This window comes from Protopterus annectens, chromosome 1.part0 (assembly GCF_019279795.1).
Source record: "Protopterus annectens isolate FY-2018-M chromosome 1.part0, PAN1.0, whole genome shotgun sequence".
Lineage (NCBI taxonomy): Eukaryota > Metazoa > Chordata > Ceratodontiformes > Protopteridae > Protopterus > Protopterus annectens.
In genome coordinates, this window is record NC_056725.1 from 1,662,716,802 (window position 1) to 1,662,738,798 (window position 21,997).

General features: G+C 38.8%; 1 protein-coding gene across 2 annotated transcripts in view; it reads left to right on the plus strand.

Moving 5' to 3' along the window:
- SGSM3 (small G protein signaling modulator 3) overlaps positions 1 to 21,997 on the plus strand; it is a 1,391,341-nt gene that overhangs the window by 799,151 nt on the left and 570,193 nt on the right. For both annotated transcript variants that reach the window (XM_044068352.1, XM_044068343.1), the window contains exon 10: positions 20,784 to 21,008. In XM_044068352.1, coding sequence (XP_043924287.1) covers positions 20,784 to 21,008 — 225 coding nt within the window. The remainder of the gene's footprint in view (positions 1 to 20,783; positions 21,009 to 21,997) is intronic.

Below are 21,997 nucleotides of genomic sequence, written 5' to 3' on the forward strand. Positions count from 1 at the left end.
TGTACAGTGCAAACAGCGAAGCTACAGGAGGCACTCTTGGAAAGAACTGAACATGTGAATTTGATAAAGAAGAGTTTTCAGGATGGTTATTCAGCAGAATACATGGGGCAAAAGAAGAGAGGAGTACTTATATTAATTGCAAGAAGACCTCCACTAGTAATAGATGAGGGAAAAGACAATAGTGGTAGATTTGTAGTGCTAAGGGGCAACTGGCAAGGGGGGGAGGATTATACTGGCATGTATTTATATTGCACTGAAAACTGCTATAATAGAGCTACAGAAAATTCTATGAGAAATAATCAGCTTTCAGCAACGAATATTACTTCTAGGTGGGTACAGGGGGTTGATTTGTAATAGTGAAGATGTGTCTGGGGGCCCAGAAAGGGAAATATAACAAATGAGGGTAGATTTTTAAAGAAATTTATGAAAATATTTGGCATGGAAGATGAGAATTGTGTACTAGGAATTAGGAATGAATTAACTTATTATTCCCCAAGATACAAAAACTGGGCTAGGCAAGACAGATTTTTTTTTTATATGCACCCAATAACTATTTCAGATGTGCCAATAATAACTAAAATAAGAACACAGGGTAATGAAATAAAAGTGAGACACTGACACTTTCCCACCTATCTATTGAAAAGAGAGGAATTTAAGAAATGGGTAGTGGAAATTATTTAGGAGCTATTAGAAAAGATAGAAATTTCTACTGAAAATAAAGCTAGGGTGTGTGATAACATTCTTCTGAAAATATAGCTAGGAAGTGTGGTAAAATTAAAGTTGAGTTTACAAATAGGTTGGAAATAAAAGAAATGGAGATCTGCTTAAGTAGTAACAAGAATTATTTAGAGGAACTGACAAATGTTAAAGTATTGCAAAATAGGGGAAATTCCACAGAACAAGAGAAGGAGCGAGCAACTGTAGACTGCTAAACAGAAGATAAGGGATTAGATTGATAATGTGCAATTTAGAAAGATTGCTGTTGCAGCTATTTTTGATAATAATTCTAATTTTAGAACGTTTAGCACAATGACCCAGGCAACAGAAAGTAGAAAGGGCTGTTGCCAAACTTGGAGAGCCTATAACAAGGAAGATAACAAGAGATCCTGTAGAGATACTAGAAATATTTTGGAAATTCTATGAAAGTCTGTATAAAGCACAGAAATATGGAAATCAAGAAAAGGTACAAATGGAAATGTTTATGGAAGAATTAAATATGCCATTGGTAGAGGTAGATGAGACTCCATTAATAACAGTTAGGATAGGAGGAGATGAGATAAAAATGGCGATGTATAACCAATGTACAGGAAAGTCCCCAGAGATAGGTGGTATTCCTATGGAGGTTTGGAAGGTAGGAGGGGAAAAAACTGATAAAGATCTGGAAGGTTTTAACAGTTTAAGAGGAGGACAAGTACCAACATCCTGGAAGAAAGCAGTGGTGGTTGTAATACCTAAAGAGGGTAAAGACCCATCCGATCCAGCTTCATACAGGCCCATTTCAATACTAAACCATGATTATAAAGTGTTTGTCTGTAATGGCTAATGGAATGGAAGAAGTGATGCCAAAATTGATAAATATGGATGAATGTGGATTTGTGAAGGGGAGGCAAACATTTGACAATGTTAGCAAAGCATTGATGATACAGAGGGAAACAGAATGGAAGAAAATGCCACTGTTGTTGGTGGGTCTTGATGCAGAGAAAGCATTTGACAGAGTACTCTGGGGCTTTATTTATGAGCAGGGCAGTAGAAACATTTGCATTCCCTAATAAAATCATAAGGTTGATTAGGAGGATATATGGAGGATCAAAGGCGAAAACTAAAGTGGGTGGGTTCCTCTCTGATAATTTCTGCTTGAGGTGAGGAACCAGGCAGGAGTGTCCCCTTTCCCCTTTGATATTTGCATTATATTTAGAACCATTGTCAGAGACAATAAGGGACTCATAAATTAAAGGATATAATTGGTATGGTAGTCAAGAAAAGCTGGCTCTGTTTGTAGATGATATTTTTTGTACCTAACAAAACCAGAAAAGGGCATTTCAGTGATGTGTAACATTTAGAGACAGTTTCACATCTTTTTGGGATGCAAAATTAATGAATCTAAAACAAATGTAATAGCAGTAAATTTTGTACCCACACACAAATTGGTTCAGCAATGTCCATATTTATGGGGGCATGATAAAATGAAGTATTTAGGAGTATGGATTAAAAATGATTCCAATGTGGCAGCAAAGGATATGTGGAAAGAGACTAAACAAAAGATAATACAAAAACAGAGAAAATGGAAGCTGTGTTATATGGATATGGATAGTAAGATACAAGCAATTAAAAAAATGTAAGTTGGTTCAGTCTTGTACACAGGCCAGGCATATTTTTATCAACCAGAGGAGATGTTGTGTGTAGTAATTAATAAAGAGCTGAAGGATTTTATCTGGAGTGGAAGATGGAAACAGTCAAGTAGGATAAATGATTCTTCATTATATGGGGGGGGGGAGGGGATTACCTGACTTGAAAGGGCATTTCAGAGCAATACAGTTAAGCCTCCTATACATAGGAGCCTTCCTATACAAACAGAAATTTTTTATTGAAAATGAAAGGGATGATGATGAAACAGGGAGAGACTGGAATGTTTGATGCAGCCCTTTAAGGAGAATAACAATAATCATACAGAATAGCTATTCACAAAGAAACAATGGGCAATATATGCATGTCTCCCAAATATGCAACAAAGTCTCGAAAATTTATGATCTTTGCTTGGAAATGTTTACATTGGTACTTTTTACCCCAAGTAGACTCCAAAGAATTTTTTCCTCAGGTAGACAGCAAATATTGGAGGTGTGATGAGGAAGAAAAAGGTAACTGGGAACATATTTTCTGGGAGTGTAGTGAGTTGGCAGACTTCCCCGCATACTGCTTTGTCCGAGATACTAGATGAGCAAATTTGTATAATTAAAGTAATTCTGTTTTGAGCTATGATACAGAATCAGAATTTTCAGTAAGGCCTTGCAGAGTCTGATTAAGGTGGCTGCCAAAAAAGCAATTATTAGAAAATGGAAATCAAAGTCTAAACCAATTGTACTGGAAGTAGTGAATACAGTAAGAGAAAACAACTGGAATTGGGATCTTTATAAAAGGGTAGGAGCAATTACATACTAAACTATGGGAATTGTGGGAACAATACATACAGAGGAGGGATGAGGTTTAAAAGATGGCAGGATTTGAATGAGCTATGTAATGTTTGACAATGACTGGGTTTGATTATAGGTTCATAGGTTGGTACTAGGCTATCAGCCCTAGGGCCTATACAAGCCTAGCCATAACAATTCCCTGGATATTTCTTCCCACAATATTTACTTCCCTGGACCCCTGTTTAGCAGGGCGACTGACGTGATCCCCAGGGTGAATTTCCTATCTCCCATCCAATCATCAAGGTTCCTTTTTAAGAGAGCCAAGGAGGCGCTCTGCTTGACATGTGTAGGCAGTCTATTCCAGAGTATGGGGAGTCTCTGAATCAGGAACCTATCCCTCCAGCATGTTTTGCTCATTGTGATGACAAAGTTTAGATCCCTGGAGCGTGTGGCTCCGAGGGATTGGGATTTTTTTTTAAGTGGAGCATGTCCATCAGCTCAGGGTTTGACATGGCCTTGTATGTTAAGCAGAGATCGCCACAGAGTATAGATGGAGTTTTTTTAGACGGTCAGCATAGGGCATCTGCTTTAGGCCTGTGATTCTTTTAGTGAGGTATTTCTGCGGCCTTTCCAGCTGTTGCAGATGTCTTATGAGGTACAGACCAATTGGAGCATTGTACTCTATATAATGGGTCTAATGAGGGATGAGTACAGTGGGACAATGACCTCCTTTTTTCTGGATGAAAAGCTCTTAGTGACGAGGTGTACCACATATAAGTGATGTGTAATGTTTGCAACTACAATTGTGTCAGTCTGGATTGTAATGTATGATGTTTGCAAGTGGAATTGTATCAGGATGGTTTATTTTCATTTGTATAAAAGTAAGATTGCCTATGTCATATGTGATTTAATAAAAAATGCTTATTGTTTTAAAAAAGAGCTGTGTTAATCCAAAGCAAATGTCATTTTTTTTCATAAAAGTTAGTGGTTGTCATTAGTCTTGCAACATGTAAAATGTATAATATGTAGAGAGGCAGCAGTGCACATTTACAGTATGCTGTCTGTACCACTTGAGTCTCACCTATAGTTCAGTGGTGGCAGGTGGGGTTATACCCACTTATCACATATTAATTGCTGACAGCTGCATGGACTATGAGACTGGAACCCCAGTTAATCACATATTATCGGTCCCAGCAATGTTTACTTAAAGCCTCTAATGTCACAGGGACCATGCAGGCTTCAGAGGGGTATGCATATGGAAAGTTTCAGAAGGTGTTTTTGTTTAACAGTGGATTAGGTTTATTATTTGGAATGTGAGCATGTTGACCAATCCAACTAATTTACAAAGGATAATGGATTATTTACAAACCTAATGATATCTAAACTGAAAAATCAGAGTAGCATATCTCTTCTCAAAATGCATTTTCTCACTGGTTGCTTACCTTGGCTGCCTTTCTGTCATTTCAGTTTGCATTTACCCTTTTGTTTTTAAGGAAAATTACTTCCAAAAACTACCCTCCCTAGCCATAACATGCTCCACCCTCATTGATTACTCTGCAGGAATTCTGCTTCCATGCTAACATGCTGATATCATATCAGTGTCAGCAGAATCGCTTAATCAGCAAGAGGGAGAAAGGTGTATAGAATTACAATTTTCAGATTGGGGTAATTTTATTTGCATTTTTTGTTGAATTTTCAATTTTAAGGTTAGTTACACATTGTTGATTAATCTGGTCTTCAAACCCTTATGCATTCTGCATTCCTTTTATGTGGAAACAAATGTGAAAGCTGCTTCTGTTTAACTGTCATGCAGCACAAAGTCCTTAACTCGTACCCATTTCTGATTTTGTCTAATGTCCCTGAATCTTAACCTTTCCTCTGTCCATGATTTTTGCAGAATGCCCCTGATTTTGCCTCATACTTTTACCTTGTCCGTCCCTTAGGGATTAGCAAAGCAGAGTGGCTGGGATTTATTCTATAGTACGAGAATTTCCTTTGGTAAAGTTTTCTAGTAAATCGCTGAGTATTACAGTCAGACACTAATCTTAGATGTGAGAGTGCCGTAGTTTATTTTATCCAGAAAATGTGTGTTAATACAAAACCTGTTCCATTAATAAACGGGTGTACTGTACTTGGCCCATGTGTAGCATTAACCTGATATTTACTTACTTCTAGAGACTCAACCTCCTAGTGTAGGAAGTACATGAAAGCTCCAACTTTGCATCTTCAAAGTCACAAGCTGATGATGCAAAGACAGATGGTACTGCCATGGTAAGTGATATGGGCCTAAGTAAATTTGTGCTGTTTTGTGAACCTTAATTTTTGTTAATGTAGTAATTCTAGAAATAAAACTGATGCCATAGACAGATCAGTTTTAAAAGTAGCACATGCTTTTTTGACTTTGGGGATTATCCAATCGGATACAGCTGGGCCATAGCTGTGAATGGACATAAATCCAACAGTTTTCCTGACTAAGCAAGACTGATAAGGCAAAGTTAGTGGTGAAGCCTTACAACTTAAGAGTACTATGTGAATGGGGAAAACTTATTACAGTCCATTACTCTTGTTTGCTTTCTAAAATGCTCAGCGGATGCATTTATACCAGGGTCATCTGAATGATTCAGGTCCCAGCAGCCAAGCACAAGCCCACGAAAAGCCAATGCGTAGTTAGTAGATAAGTCCACAATACGAACACTTCTTTATTTAAAAACAGCAAAAATAACGTAAAACGTTTTTTGTCTCACTAGTAGTGAGACTTCCTCAGACAAAGTTTCAAGTGTAAAGCAACTCTTTAAATACCCTACCCAATATCTAATTAACACTCCTTCAATTAATTCATTGAATTAATACCAACCATTTCAATGTGATAGCTTTGCAATTCAGTGTCAAACAGTACTGCAATCCTGTTTACATTCACATTTCCAAATGCAGTGCTTCAGTCAATAATCTCAACATTCCGGACTTTACTACAACAGCTTTAAACCTAAGGTTCTAACAAACCTTCATTAAAACATTAAATCTATATTCAATTTAGTATAATTCAAACCTTTACGGCTAGCTGGAAACATAATTAGTTAAATGCAGTCTGTTACAACTGATACATTCGCAGACTGAAATAAAACAGTTGATGTTACCTGTCTGTCCATACTCTGGTAGTAACCAACATTCTTTTGATAATTAAAATATCCAAATTGGAAAAATATTTTTTGTCCTTTAGTCATAAAAAGTAGTTGAACTGTTTCTATCATTGTTGACTAATTTTTACAATTCACTTCCACCTTGTCAGTTATGCGTATATGTAACAGCACTGCGTAGTGGAGTCTGCATTTAAAGCAACAGTACTGTACTTAATAAGCTCCACTGTAACCTATTCCAAAGCCTGGATAGCGGCATGGTCAATTAAACCTGTAGCAGTCAGGTGTTTCACACTTTAAAATAAAATCCTATACCAATGTTAAAAACTCTTAAACTTCCAAATATATTAAAAATGTTAAAAATGTACATAAAGACCCCTTCAACTACACATAAACATGTGACTGCACATAAGTAAATACAGTATTCAAAATACATTTCCAGTACTTCCAGTCACGATGATCTGAAGAAGATACCGAAAGCGCTTATCGTTTGGAATACATAGGGACCTTTATTCTACATCAAGATTTTAACTTGAGATGAAGATTTTAACTTTTCCTACAATAAAAGGATTTTAACTGCCATTAAAGCTAGAAGCTTTTATTTGATCTGTTAGACTGGTTAAGCTGTTATCACAGTTCATCAGTCACATAGCAGCTACTACATCTTCAGTGTGGATACTTTGTATATCAGACCAGAAAGACTGGATACTTTGAAGCCATCATAAGACTGGAAACTTCGGAGCCATCATTTCGCTATGGAATAACTGCATTCACAGCGTGAATATCTTGTAAGTGCATTTAATTTAAGTACTGGAAATGTATGCAAGTTTTTTGCTATATATGTTGCACTTTTAAGTTTTATATCATTTAACCACACTACCCATTCTCCAAGAGAACTTTACGTCATTGGCCATTGTTGTACAGAGTTTCATTTTGAATACTGTTTTTACTTGTTACTGATAGCTGTACTTTAGCATTAGGAGGTACCCTTTCTTTATAGCACATAAGTAAATATGTCCTACAGATGTTAAAAATGAACAGTTTCAATTCAACCATAGTGATATAGAAAATGTTCAAAAATGTCAAGAAATAATATAAATATGTTTGCTGAATAAATGTATTGGACCTAGTCCCCAATCCCTAAGAAAGGTGTACCCTTAGCTATTGATCTCCGTCATCTTGCTAAACTTTTCAGTTTTAATATACATTTGATTGAATAATATTGACCTGTAAACTGAAAGACCCCCCCCCCTAAAGTAGTGTTTAGAAGGGGTAACAACCTTAAGTGTTTATTATCAAAAAAGAAAGAAAATAGGCAAAGGATAGTAAAAGTAGGTATGACCAAATTTGGTAGATATACATATTGTCCATGCATGGACATAGGGGAAAGATTCAACATCAGAGGGGTGGATTGTATGACCCCACAGAGATTTGATTGTAATAAAAAAGTTTGGTTTATTTGGCGTGCTGCCAGAATTGCCCTGTTTTCTACATAGGGAAAACAGACCATAAATTTAAGGAAAGGGTGTATGAACATCTTTACAGCACCCAAACCTTGAAACAGGACAGCGCAATTGCTAAACATACCCTAGACTGTCCTACACATTCATTTAAATTTAGAGCTATAGACTCAATTAAGGTGGATAAGATGAGAGGAGGTCCTAGTTCTTTGATGTTGGAAAAATTAGAATTAATGTGGCAAATACGGACCAGAGCCTGCCAGCACCCAGGACTGAATGAATATTATTCAATCAAATGTATATTAAAACTGAAAAATCTAGCAAGATGACGGAGATCAATAGCTGAGGGGGCACCTTTCTTAGGGATTGGGGACTAGGTCCAATACATTTATTCAGCAAACATATTTATATTATTTCTTGACATTTTAGAACATTTTTTGTATCGCTATGGTTGAATTGAAACTGTTCATTTTTAACATCTGTAGGACATATTTACTTATGTGCAGTCACATGTTTATGTGTAGTTGAAGGGGTCTTTATGTACATTTTAACATTTTTAATATATTTGGAATTTTAAGAGTTTTTAACATTGGTATAGGATTTTATTTTAAAGTGTGAAACACTTTAGAACACCCGACTGCTACTGGTTTAATTGACCATGCCGCTATCCAGGCTTTGGGTGTTCATGTGGAATAGGTTACAGCGGAACTTATTAAGTACAGTACTGTTGCTTTAAATGCAGACTCCACTACGTAGTGCTGTTACGTATACTCATAACTGACAAGTTGGAGGTGAATTGTAACAATTAGTCAACAATGATAGAAACAGTCCAACTACTTTTTATGACTAAAGGACAAAAAATATTTTTCCAATTTGGATATTGTAATTATCAAAAGAATGTTGGTTACTACCCGAGTATGGAAAGACAGGTAACATCAACTGTTTTATTTCAGTCTGCGAATGTATCAGTTGTAACGGACTGCATTTAACTAGTTATGTTTCCAGCTAGCCGTAAAGGTTTGAAATTATACTAAATTGAATATGGATTTAATGTTTTAGTGATGGTTTGTTAGAACCTTAGGTTTAAAGCTGTTGTAGTAAAGTCCGGAATGTTGAGATTATTGACTGAAGCATTGCATTTGGAAATTTGAATGTAAACAGGATTGCGGTACTGTTTGACACTGAATTGCAAAGCTATCACATTGAAATGGTTGGTATTAATTCAATGAATTAATTGAAGGAGTGTTAATTAGACATTGGGTAGGGTATTTAAAGAGTTGCTTTACACTTGAAACTTTGTCTGAGGAAGTCTCACTACTAGTAAGACAAAAAGCACTTTACGTTATTTTTGCTGTTTGCTGTTTTTAAATAAAGAAGTGTTCGTATTGTGGACTTGGCTGCTAACTACGCCTTGGCTTTTTGTGGGCTTGTGCTTGGCTGCTGGGATCTTCCTTTTGCTGCAGTAAGGAGTTTTTGGTTTGGCTTTTGCTTTTACCTAATCTGAATGATTCACCTGATTACTATAAGTATGATGTGCTTAGTAGATTTTCCTCTGCTAGCAAGATTTTGGGCAGCCGAAAGTTGAAGAAGCAAGATTTTGAGCTTCCCCAGTGTCGGAACTTCTAAGGGCTACTGGGGAGATGATTTAATTTTGTTTTAAGATGCAAGGTTTTGATGTAAGTTGTAGTAGGCAGTTTCTTTTCTCTCTTTGTTCCTTAAGCATTGAGAGGCATAAATCAAGAAAGAAATGGACCTGGCTAAGAAGTACTAGAGTGCTAAACTGGAAGTGAACATTTTTGAACATCTTTTTTTTTTTTGCTCCTCAACTTACAGTTGAGAAGTGCCAGATCATGGAGCAAGCTAGCTACTGTTCTACTGCTTGAGGTCATGACCACTCAAACACTGACAAACCATTTAGGGTCATGGTCAAAAAGTCTGAAGGAAGTTTTAACCAGACTGACTGATGTTTTTCCACAAAGGAGGAAGAGGTCCTCCTTTCCTTTTTTACCGGTTGGAGACTTAGTAAAAGGCTTGTGTAGTATGTGGAATAAGTCCTCTGGCTTCAGGACTCCGGGCTGTCATATATAATAGGCTTATAAAGATGGATGGTTCGGAGTGATCTGAATGTTTTACATATGCTGCTTACATTTAGCTATAAGATTTTAAGTCTTTGTATATTAAAGAAGTGGAACAAAAGAGCCAAGTGCATTCTTCACTATCTTTTCTAGCTGAATAGTAGATAATGCAAGAAGATCTAAGGGTAATTTTTAAACATTATTCTGGAAACCTTAAATAGCAGTATGGCTGCCAGTTGATATTTGGGTTTGTTGAATCGTAAAAATAGTGACTGACCAGTTGGGAATGACAGGTTGGGAGATCACAATATTCTAAAGCTTGCTATAACAGTCCAGCTGCTTTAGTAGTGAGTGGGGTGATGAGGGTTGAGCTCTTCCCAGCAGTTTTGCCATTGGCTAAGTGGTGGCTGTATGTAGCTGTAGGCGGTCACTTCTGCCATTAGATTTTCATGGCTAGAGGCTATGTGAACCAGAGACTTAGTTATATGATCCCTAGAATTTTTTTTTAGTATGTTCATTTCTGTCGCATCCAGATAACCTATTCGTTATGTACACCCTTCATCAATATCCTTGTTATTTAGTCATTTGTAAACATTTTAATATCCCTTCACCCTGTAGTATTACTTTGTACCCATGTATTTATGCATTTGTCATGTTGTCATCTGGATGTTATTATAGCAATAAGCAATGACGTACGTGTGGTATATTGAAGATTTACCCACCTTTGGTGTGGTTTAATCATGAGTGTGAAGCCAGAGTGATTAAACAAAGACAATCGTGGGTAAATTGTCAGTATACCACACCATAGAGTCGGTTATTGCCATTATACAGTGACATTATTTAAGAAAAAAAATGCTTTTCTTAAATGTCATTGTATGATGGCTCCATGGTGTTCTACTTTGTGAGGATATCCCACTGCTTTTTTTGATGTACTGCACACACGTATGGGACTTTTGTTCCCATGATTACACAGTACAGCAGTGGTGTATATAGGAAGCAGTGGAGAAAGGAAGATCTCTGTTGCCCTTTTTTTTTTAAAAAAACAAAACGATACTGGGGCACTTTGAAGGTACAGGAGAGATGGGACATAGACAATAAAAGGCTAATCAGGTACATTTCTCTAGTTTGTCATAACATACCTGATTATTCTTTTATTTTTGGCTGTCCTGTCTCTCTCATTGGTTTCAAGTGTCCAGTTTTGCAAGTTTATGTATTTACTTTTTAGAAATGTATGAAATGTGCACAGACTGGGATAAATATGCCATTGGAAAAGCAAAATCCAAATGTAAAACCAAATGACCAATGGAATAACACACTAGCTGAAGATAAAAACTTGTTTTATTACCAAACAAAATGGGTGGCCGCGGTGGTGCAGCGGTTAGCATTGCCACCTCACAGCAAGAGGTTCTCCGGTTAGATCCTTGACTGGGGTGTCTTCTGTGTGGAGTCTGCATGTCCTCCCTGTGGTCGCTTCGGTTTCCTCTGGGTGCTCCGGTTTCCTCCCACATCCCAAATACATGCTGTAGGTGGGTTGGACACTCTAAATTGGCCCTAGGTGTGAGTGTGTGCATGCGTGTGCCTTCTGTGGAAGGTTGGGCACCAGTCTGGCAACTCGACACCGTAAAACTCCACTGCCAATCATGAGCGGACAGGTGATCCGCTGTGGTGACCTCTAACTGGGAAAAGCCGAAAGAAGAAGAAGATTACCAAACAAAATAGGTAAGCGCATTCGCTTTTGCTTCATCAGACCATGAGAAGAGCAGCCTTTACTTAAAGGCAATCCAATTGCTAAGCAACCAGTCACATGCTAAGAGTCACAGTTAAAGGAGAAAGACATAATAAAACCACAACTTATGTAAAATTTTATGCATATCTGCAGAAACTGCATACAGAAAAAATGCATACAAAGAGAAATTCAACATGCAGAAAAGCATCAGTGTCATAAAACAAACACCTAGAGATAAAAATATAAAAACAAAAATAAGCAAAAAATATAAAAAAGTCTTTTAACTCCTAAGACTATGTGCTTTCAGAATTGGTCTAAGTGGGACTTTCTTGTTAAGCCCACAACCCTGATCAGCTCTCAGTCTTATCATCCATCTGACCTCCATGGTTTTGGTTAGATTCCTGATGTCACCACCTCTAATGCAGGGATAAATTCTGTCAATAACCATGAACCTGAAGGTGTGTCTGTTGTTAGTGTTGACCACATGTTTAGAGAGGACATTGGTGGTAGAGGCACAGCGTATGCTATATAAGTGTTCTCTAATTCTATCCCTCAAGGTTCTATAGGTTTTCCCAACATAAAATGCTTTACAGTGTGCGCAATAAGCAAGCTAGATGACATATGTAGTCATACAGGTAACCCCTATCCTAAAACTAAACCTATGACCAGTGTCAGGGTGCTCAAAGCATCCACTTCTGTCTGTGAAACTGTAAAAGCTGCAATTACCACAGGGCGCCATAGTCCCTTCATTCCCACTCACATTATGCTTGTAACTGTCCGGATAGCACAACAACTTCTTCAAGTTCTTCTTGTTCTTGTAAAGTAATCTTGGTGTGTCACCTGTTATTCTTTTGATAGTGGGGTCAGTGGTTAACAAGCCCCAGTGTTTCCTAATGATGTTCATAGTCGTTCTGGAATCTGTGGTACAGCTAAGTGGAACAGAAATGCTGGCAGGTACAACAGGTAATGGACGTGCATTGTCCCCATTGTGTTCAGAGAAATACGGCTTCACTATATTGGCCCTAAGGGGCGGGGGGTGGTTAGTACCGCATCAACCTCTTCTTCCTTATAACCTCTATCCCTTAGCCTACCCCTTAGCTGAGTAAGTTCCTGATTGAAACCTTCTTCTGCCCCATTTAATCTAGAGGCTTAAAGCTTTATCTTCAGCTAGCGTGTGATTCCGTTGATAGTTATGTTTTTTTTGTTTTGTTTAAGGGAAGCAAAGTGAAATTTTTATGGCATATATAAATGGAAAAAAGTCTGGGCGACCGGACCTTTTTCCATTGGTATATGCTCGGATTTACAACTGGCACATTGGCTGGGCAGACCAATCGGTGTACTACCTTTTGAATATTAATGGTCAGTCATTGTATAATAGACATTTGACACCTGTCCAATTAACTAAATATCTCTGAAAATTGGATAAGTTCAGCCCTTTTGTTGCATAGGGGTTGGGAGGGTGGCCTAATGGTTAAGGTGTTTGCCTTGCAAGCACAAGGTGCAGGGTTTGAGTCTCACAAAGGGATAATTGGCTAGGCTTAAAATGGCTCGCAAGGGCAGTTAGCTTAGTACTAATCTATGAATCTATGAACCTATATCAGGAGGGGAAGCCAAAAGCAAAACAGAGTAAATAGCTGCATTATTTTTTATCACAGACAGACACAGTGGCATCTTTCTAATACTGGGAAAGGACACTCTGCTAAAGATGTGACTACTTCTAGTGCTTTTTTTTGGGGGGGGGGGTCACATCCATTGACACTGTCTGGACTACAGTCAAGTCGGTCTTCATTACACAATTTAGCAAAGCAGAGTGGCTGGGATTTATTCTGTAGTGCCAGAATTTCCTTCGGTAAGGTTATTTGTAGTGCATTGCATTTGGCACATTATCTTGCATCTACTTTTTTCCTTCTTTCAGAATTTTTATGGTAAACTGCATGAAAAGCTGTTATATTGATTGAACACATTTCAGAAGTATCCTTAGAATGAGGCAAGACTTATATGCAAGATCTTTAAGACAGAGTTTGAAGCCCTTATTTAAACTCCCTGTCAGCTCTCTGCACATAGCTGTGCCTCTTGGATGTTTTGCTTACATGCATAGAAAATATAGGGAAATTACATGAGAAAATTTAACAGGAGACTTTATTTTCAGGAGGGTTGGCTTGCTGCATTGAAAAGAGAACTGGGATCTTTGACAATGAACACACACTATCCTAAGCAAAGTGGGATGCCATCATGCACCATGGTGAGCAAAAGCTTACTTTAAAGTTGGTACTGATTCTTTATAATCAGGTATAGAGCAGCAGAAAAATGAATTGCTCTTAATTAAGCCCAATTTTAAATCTCTCTGAAATGTCTTTGGTTACAGTACCTGCATTTCATAATGCTTATGCTGACATCTGCGCAAGTAAGCTCTCCATATACTGCTCGCTACTCTTTGATGTTCACAATATTTCATACATTATTTTCAAAGGTGAAACACTTACTATAGAGTTCACTTCTGTACTGGATGGAAAATGAGGCGAGGGAATAATGGAATGACTTACTAACTGTGTATTTAGCTAAGATATTTTTAAAACACATATTTGACTTTATGCAAAAATGAATTTTGCTTCCATTTGAAATAATGTTGCATGTATAAAGTGATTCTTTGTTGTAGAATGACTTTAGAATTGTAACAGATTTATGTTATATGTGTTTAGTAGTAAGAAAATCATCTATTAACAATTAAGAGAGAAGTACAGTCTAAATGCAACATTTCTTTTCCCTGCATTGTATTTTCCTCTGTACAAAATTATCCCTGCGTTGCCATATATAAAAGGCATCACTGACTTGGTTTCCTAATCAGTAACATTGCTGCTGTGCTCAGCTTCCTCAGTGAAGAACACATTGGGTTTCAATGATATTTTATAATACTCTGTTTAAAATTCTGTTCCTTTGTACATCATCTTATCCATTATACGTTTTAAGTTTTTTACCCAAGGAAATGCATAGAGTGATAGTTGTAGCAGTTTATTCTTTCCAACCCTTTGGAATAGTAAACCTACTGCGTTTCAAGGAATGTAAAGTTCTTTTTAGTAGACTCTGTTTATACTTCCATTCTTTTCCTCCCCTGGAGAGATAAAGCTCTTGAACCTTTGATAATTCTCAACTCTTTCACTTTGTATTCTCAGAGTGAGAAAGCTGATATCACTGACAGAAGTAAACATATATGAGGAGCTAATGATGCCTACTTTTTTTAATCTAATGCAATCAGTGACGTCCTTCCATATCACTGTTGCAGTATTCTTTACAAAAGCGATCCCCTGCCAAGAGCAGCCTGATGTCCGGCCAGTTTACTAAAGCCTTTTGGTTGTAAAGGGTGCACCATACATGACACATGCTCTCTGTGCAAGGAGTAGGGCATAAAGATGACGTCCGGATGTACCATCCTCATAACTTCTTTGCCGCCAGTCCAAATGCAATCTTCAATCATCTGTCTGAATGCCTGTTCATCTGCTGGTGTTACCTGTTTCGGATAAGTCCCCCGTTGGGGGTTTTGATTTTATTTACCTTACATCTGCCTTGTAATCTGGTTGTTCGGTTTCATGTCATCCAGAAGGGGAAAATACCAGTGCAAGAGATGGATTTACAATAAAGATCATCATGAGCAATGTGTTTTAGTGCTACTCATGACCGTAAGATTTGTCAGTCCTTTGTCCCTAAGACATTGAAAAGTTGTCTTTCTTCCCTAGCGATGTATCTTGAGAACCAATGATTTAAATTGTTGGCTAAGGATACTGTGGAAGGATCTTCTCAGTCTGAGGGCCAGCTGTCTACGAATAAAAAGGCCAAGAAAGCTTGGTCTGATTCTTCAGCTGTACCGTCTGCACTAGACATCTCTATTTAGGCTGTTGAAAGCCCAGAGGAATGTCCATTTTTTTTCTTCCTCAGATGTACAGGGGGAACCACGGCTGGTTGTTGCTGAGGGGCCTAGGGGTGTTCCTCAAATTTTAGTTAGGGAAGAGGTCCCGACTACCATTGAGTGCCATCAGAGGTCAGAGCCTCCAGAATTTTTCAAGGCTGACATCCCTGTCTGGCTATTTCTGATCTCCCTAATTCTGAGGGAAAGGCCTCTACTCCTGCTTTGGATGTTCCCCCAAATAGCTTGCCATTCCATTAAATGTATGTGTGATACAGCTGATGCTTCATCTAGGGCTGCTGCTTTTGGACCTGTTTTGAAAAGGTATTCCTGGCTCAGACTTCAGTCTTTGCCTGATGATGTCAAGGCTAAATTGATGGATGCTCCTCTGGATAATAAAACATTTGTTTGGTACTGCTGCTGTAGAGTTGTTTCAATCTCTGCAAGAAAAGGGCAAGGCCTTACAGGACTTATACTTTTTGTTTCTCCTGTGCCCGAGATTCAGAGGTGTTCTCCTAATAAGCCTGCCTTTGTCTGTAGACAGTCTCATCCTTCCCCCAAAGGCAAAAAAGGTGGTAGAAGGGCTCCCTCTGCTAAGGCTATCCAAACTTCTTCCATTCAGAAGTCTCCTTTTCCTGGCAGACCAGGTGCTGTCTGACTGTCCTGTTCTTCTCTGTTACATTCCTCTTTCTCTGCATCTTTCCCTGTCCCTTTCTGTTTGGGTAAAAATCACTCAAGACTCCTGGGTTCTTTCCATAATTCTCCAGGGTTATGACATGGTTTGGAAATCTTTTTCCCCCTTTTTGGGCACTCCTCAGCCTCTTCAGGAACAATTTTCTTTTTTTCCAGAGGTGCTTTATGGCTTGTTGGCTCAAGAAAACTGTTCAAGAGGTTCTAACTTCTCACAGGGGAAGGGGTTTTATTCTAGAATGTTCTTGGTCCCTAGGAAAGAAGGCACCTGGAAGTCCCATTCTCGATCTTTCTCAGCTAAACACTTTTTTGAAAGTCCCTTCCTTTCAGATGCTATCCCTTCAAACCTTGTTTCCTTTGCTACTTCCTCAGGCTTTTCTAGTTTCTCCTTGATCTTAAGAATGCTTATCTTCACATTCCTATTCATCCCCATTTCAGGAAGTTTTTACATTTCTGTGTTGCTTCTTGGCAGTTTCATTTCTGTGCTTTGCCCTTTGGCCTCTCTGTTGCCCCAAGGGCCTTCACCAAATGCCTCTCTCCTATGACTGCCTTCTGCAGGCTAAGGGGGATGCAGGTCTTTACTTATCTGGATGCTCTGCTTATTCAGGCCTCCTCTCAAGAGATCTTACTTCAGCATCTGCACTTTACCATTTCTCTCTTGCAAAACCTGGGGTTTACAGTAAATTTCCAGAAGTCATCCCTGACTCCTTCTCAGGATCATGTTTTTTCTGTGTTGCTGGATCCAGACTGTTCAGTGCTGGCAACCCTGCCTCCTCCCAAGGCCATAACTCTCATTGCTTTCTTTCAATCCCTTCTTCCTTTGGCTTCAGTAACAGCCACAGAATTTCTGGGAGCTCTGGTTTACATGGCTTCCACTATTCCTGTGGTCCCTCCCTAGCCTAACTCCATATGGGAAAGCTTTGGTGGCTTCTAAAGTCAGTTTGGCTTCAACATTCTCATCCTTTAGATTTTCTAGTCCCTTTACTTCCATGCCCTCAATCTGGAACTTAAATGGTGGATTCATCAGTTGTCCCTCAACCCAGGGCTTCCTTTTCAACCTCCATTCTCAAGAACTTTTGACGGATGCCTCAGACATAGGATGGGGGTCCTCAATCCTATGAAGGTACAGGGCCTTTGGTCACTTTGACAAATGAAAGATCACATCAGTATCAATGAGATGAGAGCTCTTCTGCTGTCTCTTCAGGCTTTTCATTCTCTTTTTCTTCCAGGGCCTCTCAAGATTCTCACAGACAATACAACAGTGATGTGGTATGTCAACAAGAAAGGGAGGACAAGTTCTTATCTCCTATGCAGGTTAGGCGTTCAGGTTTTGGAGCCAGCTATCCAGTATCAGGTGACCCTTTAGGCAGTTTACATTCCCTCATATCAGAACATAGTGTCAGATTATCTGACCAAGTCCATAACACTGTCACGAGTAAATGCTTCTCAGAGATATGTTTCTGGACATTGCCCACCAGTGGGGTACTCATCAAGTAGATTTTATTTGCCTCCTCTCTGAACAGAAAACGGTCTGTATTTTTGTGCCAGCGTCCCATGCTCTCTGGCTTGGAAGGTGGATGCCCATTCTTTTTCGTGGAAGGGGATGTTTCTTTATGCCTCCCCCCCTTCCTCTCAATCCAAAGGTCCTGTTCAGGATAAAACAGGATGCTCCCAAAGTCTTGCTGGTGACTCCCTTTTGGGCGCAGACAGCATTGGTTCCCTCTTCTTCTGCATCTTTCCAAGGACAATCATCACAAGTTACCTCACAGGGTGGACCTACAGACATTAGACAAGGGGTCCGTCATATATTCCCACCTGTCCACACTTCATCTAAAATTGTGGGTGATAGGGTTTTGATCCCTTACAGACACCTTTTTTTCTGAGGACATGCTTCGGGTCCTGCAGGAGGCCAGGAGACCCACTACTAGGGACTCTTGCTTATCTAAAAGGAAGTGGTTTTCTGTTTGGTGTCTTTCTCTTAAACTGGATCCACTTGCTGTGGATTGTCATTTGGTTCTCACTTATTTGTGTGAATTGTTCAATGATGGGGCAACCTATTCTTCTGTTACGGACAACTTATCAGCTATCTCTGCTGGACTGCCTTTGACTCCCCCTTTAGCCTCTAGATTTGAGGCCAAACAGTTTCTTAAAGGCATCGTTCACATTAGGTCTTACAGGAAGCCTGCCCCTCCTTTCTGGAAACTTAATTTTGTTTTAGAGAAATTGACTCGGGCTCCTTTTGAGCCTGCTACTTCAGCTTCCTTACAGCATTGTTCTTGGAAGACTGTTCTTTTGGCCCTTACTAATGCAGGATGAGTGTTTGAGCTACAAGCCCTTATGGCTGTTCATCCTTTTTTAGTTTAATAGGATAAGGTGTCCCTTCATACTAATCTTTCTTTTATGCCCAGGGTAGTTAATGAGTTGTCTCTTAATCAGTCTATTCATTTGTCCACTTTTTTCCTTCTCCAGTCTGCTAGTGAGAAGGTTTTGCACACCTTGGATTTGCATAGACAACTCAGTTATTTAGATAAGACTAAAGCTTTTCATAAATTTGATCACCTTTTTTTTTTTTTTTTCATCCAAGGTCTTTAGGTTTGGCTTTTTCCAAACAAACCATTTCCTCATGGATATCTAAAAACACTTATTTTTGCTATTAATTTCCTGAGAAGAGCCTTCCTTCTTCGGTTAGGACTCACTCCACTAGAGCTGTGGCTTCTTCTCGTGCTTTTTTAAAGAGTTTGGATGTAAAGTCTATTCTTGAGGCAGCAACCTAGACTTCTGTGCATACATTTACTAAGCACTATAAGTTGGATGTGATTTCTAGGGACAGAGCTGTCTTTGCCAAGTCCATTCTCCATGGTTTCCTAGAGGGCTTGCCTGGACCTTCCTCCTCCTGATCTTCCTCCTGAGCTTTCACATTCTCCCTATTGTAAAGAATACTGCAAAAGTGATATGGAAGGGCAAAGTACAATTGTGTAAAATCTTACCATAACAGTAGATGTCCTCTTCACTGCTGCAGTATTCACTCCCTCCCTATCTCTCTGGTCCTTTTTCCTTCTGGATGTGTTTGTTACCCATATTTATCCTTTGACTGTTGTTCCTACTGGGGATTTCTGGTTCTGAGGATGGTACATCCACACATCACCTTTATACCATATGTCGTGTACTCGGAGCATACGAGTGACATATTGTCCACCCTTTACAACCAAAAGGCTTTAGCATACTGGCCGGATGTCAGGCTGCCTTTGGCAGGGGATCCTTATTGTAAAGAATACTTCAACAGTAAAGAGAAGGACATTTACTGTTATGGTAAGATTTTACACAACTGTACTTTCTAAAGCAATAGCAACAGCAGAAGCCACTTACTACAGTGTGTTTAAAACATGACAAAAATGTCATTGGATTAAAGCTTCAGACACACAAATTTCCTTCTTTACATGATGCAATCTTTCAATTGTCTATATACATATCTGTCTATTGATATCAGTAGATTGATAGGCTGATAGGTGTGTGTGTGTGTGTGTGTGTGTGTGTGTGTGTGTGTGTGTGTGTGTGTAATGTATAGATTTTGTATATCATGCGTATGTGTGTGTGTTTGTGTGTGCGCATTAGCATACATGTGTATACATGTGTGTGCATGCGTGTGTTATTTGACCTAGTCATTTGCTGCTCTTGCTTTGTTCTTTGTAAATAACTGCTTATACTGCTTGAAGTAATACCATTTCAGATAAATGCAGGCAAGACAGGGCTAGATACACCCATCTTGTGAGGACTCGAGTGCATTGTGGGAAAGACAGAGCCCAACCAACAAAAACAAATCATGTTAGTGGGTCTACTTCTATCAGGATATTTTGGGTCAGAGCAAAATAAAAATTAGTTGTGACCACTTAGATTGCCACAACAATATTAATACAGCAGCCAAATTAAGATGGGATAAAAAAGTTAGTTTTTTCAGCCTCTGGCCGTAGTGGTCCTTGAAGTGCTTCATATAAGTCACCCTTTAAAGAGGCTGTAAATGTATGCAGCCCATGAGTTGTGGGAGAGAGTTTGTTTGTGTGACACTAGCTCACATATCATCTTAGCAAGTTAGCTAAAAGAAGAATTGTTAATTATCTGTTTATTTAGTATCCTTTCTGAATGGGAGTAACCTAGTTCTTAAATTTCATCTCTCACCCAAGCCAAGACCAACAGATAAGTCATGCAGACTACTAAATGTGAGTTGGAGTGGGGCTAGTAGTCCTAGCATGTGGACGTTTAACATGCTACGCGTACATGGATTGATGTTCTTCATATTAGTTCTCCTGGGAAGTATTATGGTATAACAAAAAAAAATCCCCAGCTTTCTCATTGTAAGACAACCCTGATATTTTATTTCTAAATTCCCCTTCCCCAAGAGAAGTACACAAGGAAGGCTGGTAAAGTATTTTGTTGTTAAATGAGGTAGGCAGATGCCTTAAGATCATAGGAAAGCAGTTCAACAAAATATGATTTGTTTGTCCTACACAGGTAGCAGGCGACTAAGGTAGACTTACTGAATATCAGTTGCTTTGACATAAGTGACACTAGTAGCAGTCTCCATCTTGAAGTCTTGGGCTATAAATTGATCCACCTTCTTCCTGCATGATACATAGAAAAATTATTAAGTGATTACTTTCTAAAATATGTTTTCTAGGAAGAAGAACTGATCCAGTCAGAGAATTCTGCCTCCATCTTTAACACACTGTCTGACATCCCATCGCAGATCGAAGATGCAGATGTTCTGCTACAGGAATCAATGAAAATTGCAGGCTCCCTGACAGATGTCATGATTGAGGCACAGAGAAGGAAACACCTGGCGTACCTGATGACTGATCAAGGACAGCTTCTTAACACAAGCAGCACAGTTAATTTGTCAAAGGTGATTTATCAGACTTATTGTTGTCCAGATGGGGTTTGTTGAGTTAGAAAATGGCTGGTTTATTTTCAGATTCCATACTGAGTATATGTCATAGACATATGGCATTTCCCAGAGCTGATTTCTTTGTTGATTTTGTTTTGTAAAGGTGCAGGTAGTCCTGTACAGTGCACTTCCACTGATGTGTCAAGTATGACAACAGAGCCCTCTGCAGCTGGGAAACTTTTTCACAGCAGCTGGCAAAGATATCACGTACAGTTGGAGTTAAGTAATAAGCACTGGGTAGCTTATTATGCATTTTCCTTATTGGATTATATAAGATTTTTGTTTTTCTTTTGTTCTGCTGAATGGTGTTTTTAAACAATTTTGTCATATCTTTAGTTTTCCTTATTTTAGTTGTGACAGAAATTTTAATGTGTACTTATAAATGAAGACGAATGTTACTGTGTTAAAGTTTAGCACTATTTTTCCTTATTCATAGTGAAGCAGCACATTGGACAATGTGTGTGTGTGTGTGTGTGTGTGTGTGTGTGTGTGTGTGTGTGTGTGTGTAGAATCATGAGACCTGATTGGTTAGTGAATTAAAGACTTGCTAATGATATTGTATAATGTCGATTAGGCACAAAGAACAATCATTACCAACCATCTGCACTACTAGGGTCTGAACTGTTTCAAGTTGTACTTCCATTTTCCTTAGGTGCTCACCTTCCACATGATAGTCTGAAGGTGGTGTTTGCACAATGCACCTTTCAGTGTTCCTTCACTTCAGAATGACAAGCTAACATCAATTGTTCACTCCCATGCCTTCTTGGACAGTGCAGTCTCAGGTAGATTGGGACTTTAGCACTGATGTCCTTCCACAATCACTTTTGTAGTATTCCTTATAAGTAGGATATCCTGCCAGTGGTAGCTGTACATCCAGCCAACATACCAAAGCCTGGGGCCTTCCACACACAGTACATCCCATATATGACCTAAGCCCAGAGGCAGGA